The following is a 15443-nucleotide window of genomic DNA, read 5'->3' as shown; positions in this document are numbered from 1 at the left end:
CCGAGGTTGGCTTAGTTCTGTCCTTGACATGTGTGTCCTTCTAACGTAGAGGCTGCAGACCTCCCGTACTGGAACAACCTGGTTATCTTTTCGTCAAAGGCTTATATAGTGGAGAGGGGGGACGGATGTGTTTCATCGTTTATAACCCCTCCTCTTCACAGGGGTGGGCCACTGATCAAGCAGGGCACTTTCCTTATGAAAACCCAAATCTCTCATTTGGAAGCTAAAATTACATTTCATCTCCTAACAAACAATTTCAATATCAAACATTTCAATTGCATAACAATTACATGTTACTCTGATAACTAGAGGGTGTATACTTTCTCAGGTCCAGTTTATGTCGTCCTGTCATCAATCATAATGTCTCAGATGACAACCGAACCTTACATACATACTTATTACGTTCCCAAGCATATTTCCAACTGGTTTTATTACCAAAATATGGTTCCTTTTCCCCATTTGTTTGATGTTCCCAGACTCTCTATATTTAACACAGGCTATTCAAGTCCTTCAGTAGGGTCAGAGAGGGGAAGGGAGAAAGGTATTTATGGGGGGGGGGGGTCATAAACCTTACCCACAGGCCAACGTCATGACAGCAGTAAATGCTAAATTCAATATTTCATCAACTATACATATTTTGTTTTACCTACAAGGGTCCTAAAATTCAAAATCAAATGTATAAATTATCCATTGTATGACCATCTTAAAACAATTCCATATGTTAGCTTAGTAGATATTGTGATCTAAGGGCTTACACCTAGTAAATGTCCTGTGAAAATGTCTCTTTTAAAAGTTCATATTCTGTTAACTCATACCCAAATAATGTTGTTGACTCATCCTATACCTGTATTTGTGGCCAAAGCATAAATTGGAGAAATAACACCTAAAAAGCTGAACTTCAAACTTGTATCTCAAACAGACTGTTTAAAAAATGCTTGCTATTTCCTTACAGACTTTGATGTCCTACTCCTAAGGTGGATGAGCTGGCCAATCAGCGGCCTAGAGGAGGATGAGCAGGCCAATCAGCAGTCTACTTGCATGAATATTTTTAATGACCAGTAAACACCCACACCATTCTGTTGTTGGGGTATGCCCACACCATTCCAACACATAGAAGCTGCTTTTTAACATACTAAAATAACATTTTTTGAAAGGAAAACTATTTAATTAATATTGTAAGTCATTATAAGTCATATTTCATAGAAATCTGTAAACACTGGAAAGTTACTTTAAAGCCTGCAATATTGGACTTTTCTGATTCCGTTTGTTTATAGGCTTAGATAAATGTGGTGACCTCTTCACGATCTTGGCCTTGGTGTCAATCTAAATCGGATTCAATTCATCAGCTTGCATCCCTGAAATGACTCGCAACAATTTGATTGAATGCCAAGGTAAGCAGGCTAGGGGTTAGGCGTTATGTACAAAACCCTCTAACTCTAGTCACCCAGGCTCTCAACTCTAACTTTATTACTCTGCAGAGAGCAGAGGTGCTGGGGGATGGGCTCTCAATTGTTTTCAGCCACCCTGCCCCCTAACTTTTCACACCTCTGCTTCTGGATCTCTCTGCTGACCAGGTCGCCTGACCTGGTCAGGCAATCAGAAGTCTATCTGGGGTAGGAGATTAAACAGCATGATAATTACACAGGTGAACCTTATGCTGGGGACAATAAAAGACCACTCTAAAATGTACCGTTTTGTTACACAACACAATGCCACAGATGTCTCAAGTTTTGAGGGAGCATGCAATTGGCATGCTGACTGCAGGAATTTCCAACAGAGCTGTTGCCAGAGAATTGAATGTTAATTTCTCGACCATAAGCCGCCTCCAATGTCGTTTTAGAGAATTTGGCAGAACATCCAACCGGCTTCACATCCAGAGGCGGAGTTTCTCATAGCCGGTGATTTTAATGCAGGGAATTGGAATGCAGGGAATCTGTTTTACCTCAATTTTGCCAGCATGTCACCTGTGCAACTAGAGGTGACAAAACTGTAGATCACTTTACTCCACACACAGAAACGCATACAAGGCCCTCCCTCGCCTTCCCTTTGGCAAATCAGACCATAACTCTATCCTGCTGCCTTCTCCTCACAAGCAAAAACTCAAACAGGAAGTAGGATGCTTAGGTACAGGACTGTTTCGCTAGCACAGACGGGAATATGTTCTGGGATTCATCCAATAACATTGAGAGCTTTAGCACATCAGTGACTGGCTTCAACTCTAAAGTCTAAACATTAGGCTAGTTTTTATTGCTCATTAGAAACATGACTTGAATGTCCCCCCCCAAAAAAACATTCCACTGGCACTCAGCCAACCAAGGATCATATAGTGAATATAATGTAGGCCGACCTGTTACACCTGACCCTTGTTACATTTAGCCCCGGTCTTCCCTATGCAATCAATGCCATTGGCGAGTGCTAACGCGCAGAAATGGTGTCCAAGTAGGCTACACGTAACTATGTGTGTGGAAAACATTTCATCACAGGTAAGACATATAACTTGTTTATTATAATCCATGTGTAACTCCACTCACTACTTGTAGCTGAATAGTTTGTTTGTTTGTGTCGTTGGTCTTCGCTAGCATAATGTTCCGGTCAGTAGCTAGCTAGCACTCACTCACATGAAAAGGGGCATGAGGGAAGCCCTACAATGTTACATTTTTCTAAGTAGTGAGAACGCTCAGGAGCAGGCAATGTTGAAAAGTAATCTTTAGACATGTTGTACTTTTCTTAAATGTAGTTTTGTAATTGGCTAAAACAGACAGACAAGAAAATTGCATTTGAAAAAAAGTTTTTGCTGTGAGCCAATGGGGTAACCTAGGTAACCACAGGTTGTTTTCTCCAAAGGCGGGCAGGGCCTCAATGTTCTATCTAATACCGACTTGGACTATAGCCCTTCTAATTCCTTACTGCTATAACTGCTAGCCTATGTTGCGATACTTATATTAGCCTGCCATTGCACTGTGTACTACTGCTGTGTACCACTGCTAGCATAGCACTATTAGCATTGCTATTACAAAGTCATTAGCCTGTAATGCCATTATACGCTCCTCTTTCGAGACCACCTCCAGTTGGTGTCGCTCTTTTTCAAATTAGGTGATGGAGGGAGAAGGTTACCTGAGTGTTTTGCGGACCATATCCTCATCGGTGATGCCGTAGTAGGTCAGGGTCTCACTCCAGACAGGGTTGAGGGTGTTGCGCAGGGTCTTGGTGCGAAGTTTATTGGCCTGACAGAGAGAGAGAGCAAGCAAGAAAGATATCAAAATAAAAATTGGGATTAGGTATTGACCTTTGCCCTCCACTCCATCACAGGCTGACCATGACCATTAGGGTGCAACAGAAGTCACTATCAGTTTACAGACCTCGTGTCCTCTGTGCAGAGCTCCGGGCTCTAACACATAACATATGACTACAGAGATAAGGGTTAAATCCCCAACCATCTCCCCATCAGGCTCTAATCTGTAATTCAGATGTAATCTGGAGATTGAAATGATTCTTGTCTCATCTCATCTATATCAGTCTCTTTTCAGGTTAACCTAGAGGTGTGAACAACTTCCCTGTGCACGATGGTAACGAAATCACCAGAGAATAGAGGACACGTTCTCGATTCTCGGGTGATTTTGTCAACACCAGAATCCAACAGTAGCGACACATAAGGACAAAGCTGTGCATTTCGAAGACCTAGAATGCAAATGCCAGATTGCAATTAAACAAAACAATAGGCATATCAACGAATGCTGGGAGCTTAATAGAGTGCCTTCAGAAAGAAGTTGCATATTCTGTGTTCAGTAATAGTGGTTAACATGATTTTTGAATGACTATCCCATCTCTGTAGCCCACAAATACAATTATCTGTAAGGTTTCTTATTAATCAAGTAGTGAATTTCAAGCACAGATTCAACCATAAAGACCAGAGAGGATTTTCAATGCCTCACAAATGTCACCGATTGGTAGATACGTAAAAATTAAAAAGCTGTAGTTGAATATCCCTTTGAGCATGGTGGTTACTAATTAGGTTTTGGATGGTGTATCAATACACCAAGTCACTACAAATATACAGGCGTCCTTCCTAACTCAGTTGCCGGAGAGGAAGGAAACTGCTCAGGGATTTCACCTTGAGGCAGTTACAGAGTTTAATGGTTTTGATATGAGAAAACTGAGTATGGAACAACAACATTGTAGTTCCTACACAATACTAACCTAAATTACAGTGAAAAGAAGGAAGCCTGTACAGAAAAAAAATATTCCAAATCATCCATCCTGTTTGCAAAAAGGCACTTATGTAATACTGCAAAGAAATTGGCAAAGAAAATACACTTTTTGTTCTGTATACAAAGAGTTATGTTTGGGGCAAATCCAACACATCACTGAGTACCACTCTTTATATTTTTAAGCATGATGGTGGCTGCATCATGTTATGGGTATGCTTGTCACTGGCAAGGACTAGTGAGTTTTTTAGAATACAAATAAACAAAATACAGCGATAAACAAAAGACAAAATCCTAGAGGAAAGCCTAGTTCAGTCTGCTTTCCAACAGACACTGGGAGACGAATGCACCTTTCAGCAGGACAATAACCTAAAAGACAAGGCCAAATCTACACTGGAGTTGCTTACCAAGACGACATTGGATGTTCCTGAGCGACTTAAATACAGCTTTGACTTAAATCGGCTTGAAAATCTATGGCAAGACTTGAACATGGCTGTCTAGCAATGATTAACAATAAACTTGTTGAACTTGTTCTCAACTAGCTTACCTGGTTAAATAAAGGTGAAATAAATAAAAATAAAAATAAAAATTGAACATTTAAAAAATAATAAATGGGCAAACATTGTACAATCCTGGTGTGCAAAACTCTTAGAGACTTATAATCACCTCGAAAGGTGCTTTTACAAAATATTGACTCAGGGCTGTGAATACTTATGCAAAAGAGATAATTCTGTATTTCATTGTCAATTAATTAGCAACAATTTTTAAAAACATGTCTTCACTGTCATTATTGAGTATTGTGTGTGAGAAAAAAATACAGACGGTGTCACGGTTGTCGTAGGAAGGAGCGGACCAAAGTGCAGCGTGTGTCATTCCACATTTTATTTTCACTGTGAAACTTTGCAATACATACACAATAAACTGAACGAAACAAAAACAACAAACCGTGACGCAGAGTAGAAACATACACAAACTCTGAAACAATCTCCCACAAACCCAGGTGGAAAAAAAACCTACTTAAGTATGATCTCCAATTAGAGACAACGAGGACCAGCTGCCTCTAATTGGAGATCATCCCAAACAAAACCCAACATAGAAATACAAAACTAGAACCTGACAACATAGAAAACTAACATAGAAAACTAAACTAGAAAACCCCCCTGTCACGCCCTGACCTACTCTACCATAGAAAATAACAGCTTTCTAAGGTCAGGACGTGACAGACGGTGAGAAAAAAATATATTTCATCCATTTTGAATTCAGGCTATAACCCAACAAATGTGGAATAAGTCAAAGGGTATGAATACTTTCTGAAGGCACTGTAAGTAAGCAATTATTAATTCCAGTGGGTTTGATTAAAAAAAAGTTTGAACAATAAGATCCCCTGTTGTATTCGTCTATCACGGTGCTGTGGTGCTTTGTTTTCGCTCTATAAAGATAGTGGCTGTGCATCGTTCGTTAGAGGCTGACATGTTGGGCTCTATTTTAACAAACCTAACGCGATGGTAAATAGTGCTATAGTTCTGGATGGTGTCAGAAATATTGTAGCTATTTTCATAGCCCAAATTATGAGTGTAATAGCTTACAGTGGTGCGAAAGGGCTGGGTTTTGATGAGTAAACAAGGTGTAGGTGTGATGAGGGTTAAACCAAGGCAACATACCTTTTAAAGAGTTAATAAATTGTGTTATGATAAACTGTGTGTCCTCTTCTAGGAGACCTCTGTGTGTATTAACACCTGTTTTGAGTGTTGTGCCCTTCAGACATTATCAGAAGGTGAAAACCACCTACGTTCATACATACTCCTCCTGTCTGGGCCCCACCTGGCTATCTGAGGTTCTGAGAATACGACTGGTTTTCTGAGAACACAAGGCTGCCGCAGGCCTGATGAAAACAGCCACCTGTCAGAAGATGCTTGGACACGTTCACCTTGTTATGACCCTATACTTGTGATGAAAGGTCAAGTTTCGGTCAAACCCACTTCTGAGCTTTAATTGCTGATAAGATGGTTGCTGTTGTCAGGGGGAGGTTAGATTTATTAAAATGTTGTTGCCAGGGAAACTCAGGCCAGGAGGACTGGGAGAGGCTATGAGTTACAGGATGTCTTAGACATTTTGCAGAACCATATACTGTACTCTGTACCAACGTCTGCTTACAATTGTATTACTAAAGAATAATTGTAATACTTAAACAAAGAGTCTGTGTTTCCTTTCCATTACTAATGTATGTTTGATAATTATACAGACCTGATCATTTGTTGAAGAAATTGACCAATATTTTGGCGAGCTTGCCAGGAGCGAGTGACCACTTCGCTGGACTGACCATTGATCCACATGCAAGCGCAATAAAATTATAAGGTAAGCAGACGCTTGTTATATCTAAAGTCTGTAATTTGTTATAGCACGTTATGGTTAATGAGTCATTCTGGCAAGTAAGTGTCGCCTCGCTGTTAAATTTATACAAACCTACATTTCTTTGTAATAGTGGAATAATTGAAAGTGTGAAATTATTGTTACACAACCTGTGGGAGGAAGCACAGACCACCCAGATGGAAATAGGTTATACATTCCTGGGTTACATGTTTATGATTATGAGACTTGGTGATAGGACTTAGGGCGAAATTCCAAGTATAAACGCCGATTGTTGAGATTGTGATGACACTTGGTGATAGGATTTAGGGCGCAAATTCCAAGTATAAACGCTGATTGTTGTGATAGAGTTAAGGGTTTCAATATTTTTCCGATAAGGTATTCTGTAATTGTTCTATGTATTTTGTAATTGTTCTATGTATCATGTCTTCTGTGTGGTACAACTGGATGGTGGGACATTAAATCAGGAGTTAGTTATAAACAATATAATTGTCACGGTTGTTGTCGGTGAAGGAGGACCAATACGCAGCAGGTACGTGTATGCTCATCTTGAGAATTTATTTACTTCAAAAAATGAACGTACAAAAATCACAAAACAAAAGAACGAACGAACAACTACAAACAGTCTGGCTAGCATAGGCTCAACACAGAACAATCACCCACAAATCACAAACACAAACACACCCTAATATATGGGACTCTCAATCAAAGGCAGATAGACAACACCTGCCTTCAACTGAGAGTCCCAACCCCAATTAACCAAACATAGACATACTCTCACTAGACTCCACATAGAACTACCTAGACATAAACCAAAACCCGGAAATACTAAACCAAACACCCTTTTAACAAACACACCACCCCGAACCACATAAAACAAATACCCTCTGCCACGCCCTGACCAAACTACAAAACAATTAACTTTATATACTGGCCAGGACGTGACAATAATGCCTGTGTAATATAATTAACTGAGTGGACATTTGGATGAGATGCTCTAAGAGTTGCCTGTGGGGGAATAAACCTTAAAGCATACACCATTGCTGTATTAGGGAATACACCTGACCGTGTGTTACGGACCCATGTTACTTTAAAAAGAAATAGTTTTGAATAGTTTCTCGCTTGGAAGGAGAATATTATCACAGAGATAAGTTTATATCAGTTATAAGTCAGCTTGAGCCCTTTACTATTTCGTGGTTGCTCCATAGAGAAAAATTATTTTACACCACCCATACATTACATGGTATTCAGTTATCATTTACTTATCACCCTGTTTTAAATAAACTTATGCGAGTTAAGGGATAGACTATACACATATAGGGTTATTTTGCATTCATTTATCTGTATTCACATTAAACGTAGAGCCTAATTAAAAAATAAAATGTATAAAAAAATGAATAATAAATAAATAAAAATAAACATTTTGAGATATGGCAGCATTGTCTAAGGGGCCGGTCGCAATGAATCCCGCCACCCATCTACAGTTTTTAATTAGGAAATACCTCACTATGGAAAAGGACTTAACCTGGGTTTTCATGAAAAGGCATGATTGGACTAAGCACGCCACTGAATGTTTTTAAACACATTTTTTTATTTCACCTTTATTTAACCAGGTAGGCTAGTTGAGAACAAGTTCTCATTTACAACTGCGACCTGGCCAAGATAAAGCAAAGCAGTGCGACACAAACAACACAGAGTTACACATGGAATAAACAAACATGCAGTCAATAATACAATAGAAAAAGTCTATATACAGTGTGTACAAATGAGGTAGGATAAGGGAGGTAAGGGAAAAAATAGGCCATAGTGGCAAAATAATTACAATATAGCAATTAAACACTGGAGTGATAGATGTGCAGAAGATGAGTGTGCAAGTAGAGATACTGGGGTGCAAAGGAGCATAATAAATTAAATTAATAACAGTATGGGGGATGAGGCAGTTGGATGGGCTATTTACAGATGGGCTAAGTACAGGTGCAGTGATCTGTGAGCTGCTCTGACAGCTGGTACTTAAAGTCAGTGAGGGAGATATGAGTCTCCAGCTTCAGTGATTGTTGCAGTTCATTCCAGTCATTGGCAGCAGAGAACTGGAAGGAAAGGCGGCCAACGGAGGAATTGGCTTTGGGGGTGACCAGTGAGATATACCTGCTGGAGCATGTGCTACGGGTGGGTGCTGCTATGGTGACCAGTGAGCTGAGATAAAGCGGGGCTTTACCTAGCAAAGACTTATAGATGACCTGGAGCCAGTGGGTTTGGCAACGAATATGAAGTGAGGGCCAGCCAACGGGAGCATACAGGTCGCAGTGGTGGGTAGTATATGGGGCTTTGGTGACAAAATGGATGGCACTGTGATAGACAGCATCCAATTTGCTGAGTAGAGTGTTGGTGGCTATTTTGTAAATTACATCGCCGAAGTCAAGAATCGGCAGGATTGTCAGTTTTACGAGGGTATGTTTGGCAGCATGAGTGAAGGATGCTTTGATTGCGAAATAGGAAGACGATTCTAATTTTGGATTGGAGATGCTTAATGTGAGTCTGGAAGGAGAGTTTACAGTCTAACCAGACACCTAGGTATTTGTAGTTGTCCACATATTCTAAGTCAGAACTGTCCAGAGTAGTGATGTTGGATGGGCGGGCAGGTGTGGGCAGCGATCGGTTGAAGAGCATGCATTTAGTTTTACTTGCATTTAAGAGCCGTTGGAGGCCACGGAAGGAGAGTTGTATGGCATTGAAGCTCGTCTGGAGGTTAGTTAACACAGTGTGCAAAGAAGGGCCAAAAGTATACAAAATGGTGTCATCTGCGTAGAGGTGGATCAGAGAATCACCAGCAGCAAGAGCGCATCATTGATGTATACAGAGAAAAGAGTCGGCCCGAGAATTGAACCCAGTGGCACCCCCCATAGAGACTGCCAGAGGTCCGGACAACAGGCCCTCCGATTTGACACACTGAACTCTGTCTGAGATGTAGTTGGTGAACCAGACGAGGCAATCATTTGAGAAACCAAGGCTGTTGAGTCTGCCAATAAGAATGTGGTGATTGACAGAGTCGAAAGCCTTGGCCAGGTTGATCAATACAGCTGCACAGTATTGTCTCTTATCGATGGTGGTTATGATATCGTTTAGGACCTTGAGCGTGGCTGAGGTGCACCCATGACCAGCTCGGAAACCAGATTGCATAGCGGAGAAGGTGCGGTGGGATTCGAAATGGTCGGTGATCTGTTTGTTAACTTGGCTTTCGAAGACCTTAGAAAGGCAGGGTAGGATAGATAGAGGTCTGTAGCAGTTTGGGTCTAGAGTGTCTCCCCCTTTGAGGAGGGTATGGCCGCGGTAGCTTTCCAATCTTTGGGGATCTCAGACGATACGAAAGAGAGGTTGAACAGGCTAGTAATAGGGGTTGCAACAATTCCGGCTGATAATTTTAGAAAGAGAGGGTCCAGATTGTCAAGCCCGGCTGATTTGTAGGGGTCAAGATTTTGCAGCTCTTTCAGAACATCAGCTGTCTGGATTTAGGTGAAGGAGAAATGGGGGAGGCTTGGGCAAGTTGTTGCGGAGGGTGCAGGGCTGTTGACCGGGGTAGGGGTAGCCAGGTGGAAAGCATGGCCAGCCGTAGAAATATTCTTATTGAAATTCTCAATTATCATGGATTTATCGGTGGTGACAGTGCAGTGGGCAGCTGGGAGGAGGTGCTCTTATTCTCCATGGACTTTACAGTGTCCCAGAACCTTTTGGAGTTTGTGCTACAGGATCAAATGTCTGTTTGAAAAAGCTAGCCTTTGCTTTCCTAACTGCCTGTTTATATTGGTTCCTAACTTCCCTGAATATAGATGGCTTACGGACGGGCCATTTAATAAAACAAAATATCAACATGTGCAGGACAATGTGAAAAGAAGACAGGAAAATAAGACCAAGGGAGAGAAAAAAAATCCACCCTGTTTTCGGTGACTGCTTTGTCGAGGTTAAAAACTGAGGGTAACCTATTCTGGACTCAACAGAAAGCTACCTGTTTGAAAAAGGAATTGACAAAGATTAAAGACCCTGCCTCCGTCAAGACAGAGAAGTTTCCTCTAGAATGCAGCGCTCCACCATATGCTCCACCGCACCCTCCCTACTGCAGAGATAGGTTTAAAGGAATTTATCCACTACTCCCAAACAAACTAGTAGCTCAAGGTGATAATTCTTCTCCACCACCGGCACCGGGTAGAATGTATCAAGGACTAGGAGATATATGGCATGATGCCAGGACACAATCAACACCTCTACCCTAGAGTTACCACGCAAAGGACCTCATGGCAGCTCAAGAAAAGAAGGTGCAGAGAGAAATGGATAAATCTGTTAACAAAATCAGAAGACATTGCAATGATGAAGACAGAGACAAAAGGATAAGTGGAAGTAACTTAACTAAGGAAGAAAAGAGAAGAGGTAAAACGAGAGAGAGCGGAAAGTGAAGAAAGAGCAAGAAGTGAACAATAGAGGAGACAGTGGAAAGAAAGGAGGGGAGAGGAGGAAGAACGTGAACTATTGAGAAAAAACAAATTTGATGCTGATAATGAAGAGGACTCTCAAGCGTGCGCTGCCGGTTCACAGAGTATGAAGCAACAACTGGATCGCTCGAGGGACGAACTCAGGCGCCTGTCACACCAGGTGGAAAGTGACATTGCATAGTTACAGGGTGAATTTAAAAACATGCAGCCCCGGACATCTCAGAGACGGGCGATGAAAAGGACTGAATGGATGAAGACAGCCTGGTGATGACTTTCCTGTGGGAACCTACCCTCTGGTGATAAAGACCTCAGGTACAAGACAACCGTACTATGATTACAAACCATGGAGTTTTGGGGACTTGGAAACAACAGCGAAACAATTTCCCCGCATCACTGCAGAGCCTGGAAAAAGATGAGGACTGAAGAAAAAGCAAGGAAGACTGGCCTTGACACACAACTCAAGAAAGCCCAACTAGCCCAACTGGACAAAGGGAAAAACAATAATCTAATGGTGGCTGTAACCCCAGCTGCCCTACAACAGCAGCCTCCTCCACCACAGTTTACCCAAGCACCTGCTACTCAGTTCCCTCCTCAACCATATGGGAACCCACAACCATACCTACCACCACTGAGACTACCGCTGGTGTGCTGGTACAGCGGTGTGGCAGGCCATATGAGAAACATGTGCCCTCACAGCAGCAGCAGCAACCCTGGCAGCAGAGTGGGAGAGGGCAATGGAGAGGGAATGCTGGCAGAGGGAACTTCCAAGGTGGTAGAGGTGGAAGACCAGCCTACACTGGACAGCCTCAACCTCCCTTTTCCCAGATGAATGGTCGACAATATGGATGGCCCCAACAGCCTCCTGCGATAAACCAGACGTGGTTCCCACCGCAGAATAATCAACAATAGGGATGCTCTGACCCCCTACTCCAGTGTCACCAGTATATATTTCCAGATGGTACCAAAGAACCAATAATTACAGCCTCACCTTACGATTCAACGATGTTCTGTTGTTAAAAGTGTCTCTGGAAAATGGAGAACCACACTACTGTCCTGATCAAGTCCAATATGATTCTAAGGCCCGTCTGACCTTTATAATGAACCTCTTGAGCTCCCTGATGTTACTCTCTTTGTTGATGGCTCTGCCTTTATTGATAGGGAGACTGGTAGGAAACATGCAGGGTTAGGTATAGTTTCATTAGATAGGACATAATTGATTGAACCGCCTTTGCCAGAACATTGCTCTGCCCAACAAGCTGAGCTTCTAGCACTTACTGAAGCATGTAAATATGGTAGTTGTTTGAAGGTTAACATTTATTCTGACTCTGTATACACCATTGGCATTTCCCTGTCTTGGATAGGGGTTTGAAAAGGCAGGAACTTTGTTAACGCGTCTGGTACCCCTATTAAACACCGTTTACAGATAGAAGCCCTGCTGGAGGCCATGTTGCTTCCAGCTGAATTGGCTATTCTTAAGGTCCTTTCCCACACAGGCAACACTGATAGCATTAGTTTGGGTAATGCAGCTGCTGATGCTGCTGCTAAGAATGCTGCTTCCAGCTGCCATACTCATGCGGTTCTGCTTGCCTCCCCGTGTATGTCTGAAATCACTGATCTGGACCAACACCAGGCTGCGTATGCACTTAATTACCCTTTGTGGGAGTCTAGAGGCTGCTCCAGAGGCCCTGATGGCCTGTGGAGGCAATCACTCTCTGGCAAACCAGCTCTGCCTCTGCCTCTCGTCTCCAATGTGTGTCGGGTGGCCCACCCCAAGGGGGGAGAAGTTAAGACTAATATCTGACACCTGGTTTTGTCCAAATCTGATTGAAATGTAAATGTACTACGTGAATGCAATACAACATTGGTAAGGGTACCCCCCGGAAACCAGGGAAATTTCCAGCGCCGGCCGGTCCGTTCACCCATTTAGCTATGGATTTCATAGACATGGCTGAAAGAAAGGAAAGAAAGAGATACTGCCTGGTAATAATTGACCGCTTTACCAGGTGGGTTGAAGCAACTGTTCAATGTGACACTAAAACGGTAGCAAAACTTCTGGTAAGGGAAATTATCCCTAAATTTGGTATACCAAATTTCTTTCCGCAGAAAATGCCACCCATTTCACAGGAGATGTGGTTGCACAGGTGGCTGCCCAATTGGGGATAGATCAGAAGTTTGTTTGTATCTACCACCCATAAAGTAATGGGATTACTGAGAGGGCTAATAAAACCATAAAAGGAGGGCTTGCCAAAGCATGCCACTTCACAGGGAAGTCGTGGGTAGAGTGTCTCCCCTTAGTCCTGATGAAAATGCGCAATAGTATAAACCGCGGAACAGGGCTTAGCCCACATGAGCTCTTAACTGGCCGTCCAATGAACGTCCCTTTACACAGACCAATGACTCCAAAACTGACTGACCTGACTGCACTGGATGATGATTTGAGCAAATATATGAAGGAACTAACCCATGCTGTTAGGTCTTTGTATTCCCCATACAGGAAGGCCCAAGAAGTTCCAGAACAGGGTGACCCAGACAGCCTGCCTGTTGACGTTGGAGAATGGATCAAGCTGAAGGTCCACAAAAGGAAGTGGAACAACCCAAGATGGATGGGTCCATACCAGGTCATCGCAGCAACACCCAGAGCAGTGAAGGTCCAGAAGCACCAGGGGTGGCACCACCTATCACACTGCCAGAAGACATCCCAACCATCATAACAGATAAGAGTGCACACCCAGACCCAGATGTTGATACACATGACCGCTATGGTCACATTGTTAAAAACAAAAATTGGGCTAAACCTTTGAGGTACATGTTTTGGATACTTCTTATCATCCACCAGCAGCCGCTGTTGGAGGGAATAGAGATCCAAGGGATTCAATTAAAAACCAGTAACCAATGGGTAAAAATGGTCCAGAACCTGAGCCGACAAGCCACGCCGAGTGGTTCGTTTGTAGTCGTTTTAAAAAACCCTCAGAGTCAGAGTGAGTTGTTTGGATCAATTGGCGTAGGTGATTGGATTAACAACATCACCATCACCTATGAATTTGACCATTGCTGGTTTTGCCCTTCTTTCTACTGATGTTCAGAATCTTAAAGCTGTTATATTTTTAGACTACATTCTGGCTAAGGAGGGTGGATAATGCAGGGCCCTAAATTCTATTTCCCCCACTGAATGTGTTATGCTTCTCCCTGACTCCTCTGATTTTGAAAGAATTAACAGTTGGCTGATACCTACACCCCCACAGGAGAAGACTCCTGGTCCCCGTTTGGGTGGTTGAAAGATGTACTAGGACATTTTGGATTTAAGTTGTTGTCCATTTTGGTTCCATTACTGCTCCCACTGATCGTTTTGTTAATTTGCATTTGTGCATTCTGTGCAGCTGGCAAATGTGTACTTCATAAGGCTATGCCAGGCATGTTTATGCTTCATGTTCCTCATCTCCCAGACCCTTATTTCTATCCTCAATCTCCTGAGGATTGCTTGCAATCTAATGCACCTTTTATGGATGATTCTTATAATCACTATGCTTGAGTTACTTCGCTTTGTTGAGGCCTAGTGGCCTCAAAGGGGAAATGAAGAGGGTTAAACCAAGGGCTCATACCTTTAAAAGGGTTAATACATTGCATTATTATAAACTGTTAGGTCGCCTCTTCTAGGAGACCTCTGTGTGTGTATTAACACCTGTTTTGAGTGTTGTGCCCTTCAGACATTATCAGAAGGTGAAAACCGCCTACGTTCATACATACTCCTCCTGTCTGGGCCCCACCTGGCTATCTGAGGTTCTGAGAATACGACTGGTTTTCTGAGAACACAAGGCTGCCGCAGGCCTGATGAAAACAGCCACCTGTCAGAAGATGCTTGGACACGTTCACCTTGTTATGACCCTATACTTCAAGTTTCGGTCAAACCCACTTCTGAGCTTTCAATTGCTGATAAGATGGTTGCTGCTGTCAGGGGGAGGTTAGATTTATTAAAATGTTGTTGCCAGGGAAACTCACACCAGGAGGACTGGGAGAGGCTACATGAGTTACAGGATGTCTTAGACATTTTGCAGAACCTGGGGAGAGCCATCATGTACTGTACTCTGTACCAACTTCTGCCTACAATTGTATTACTAAAGGATAATTTTAATACTTAAACAAAGAGTCTGTGTTTCTTTTCCATTACTAATGAATGTTTGATAATTATATAGACCTGATCATTTGTTGAAGAAATTGACCGACAAGGGCTTGGCCACTCACTGGCCAATCAACTCGTTCCATGGCTTAATGCTGTATTTGTCACAAGTTCTGTAGGTTATTGACGGTCTCTGTGTTGTCATCAAGTCCATATTCGGTTGGGGGCAAGGAATATTCTCCTCCTGGTTGATTGTGGGTTGAGACTACCATTTAT

General features: G+C 42.4%; 1 protein-coding gene across 6 annotated transcripts in view; it reads right to left on the bottom strand.

Annotated features, from left to right (window-relative positions):
* Positions 1-15443, bottom strand: part of LOC106567559 (double C2-like domain-containing protein beta) — a 365846-nt gene that overhangs the window by 59090 nt on the left and 291313 nt on the right. For all 6 annotated transcript variants that reach the window (XM_045693459.1, XM_045693460.1, XM_045693461.1 and 3 more), the window contains one exon: positions 3115-3224. In XM_045693459.1, coding sequence (XP_045549415.1) covers positions 3115-3224 — 110 coding nt within the window. The remainder of the gene's footprint in view (positions 1-3114; positions 3225-15443) is intronic.

The sequence above is a fragment of the Salmo salar genome, chromosome ssa13 (genome assembly GCF_905237065.1).
Source record: "Salmo salar chromosome ssa13, Ssal_v3.1, whole genome shotgun sequence".
In the NCBI taxonomy this organism is placed as follows: Eukaryota; Metazoa; Chordata; class Actinopteri; order Salmoniformes; family Salmonidae; genus Salmo; species Salmo salar.
Note: the sequence above shows the minus strand (reverse complement) of the source record. Positions and strands in the feature narration are given on the sequence as shown.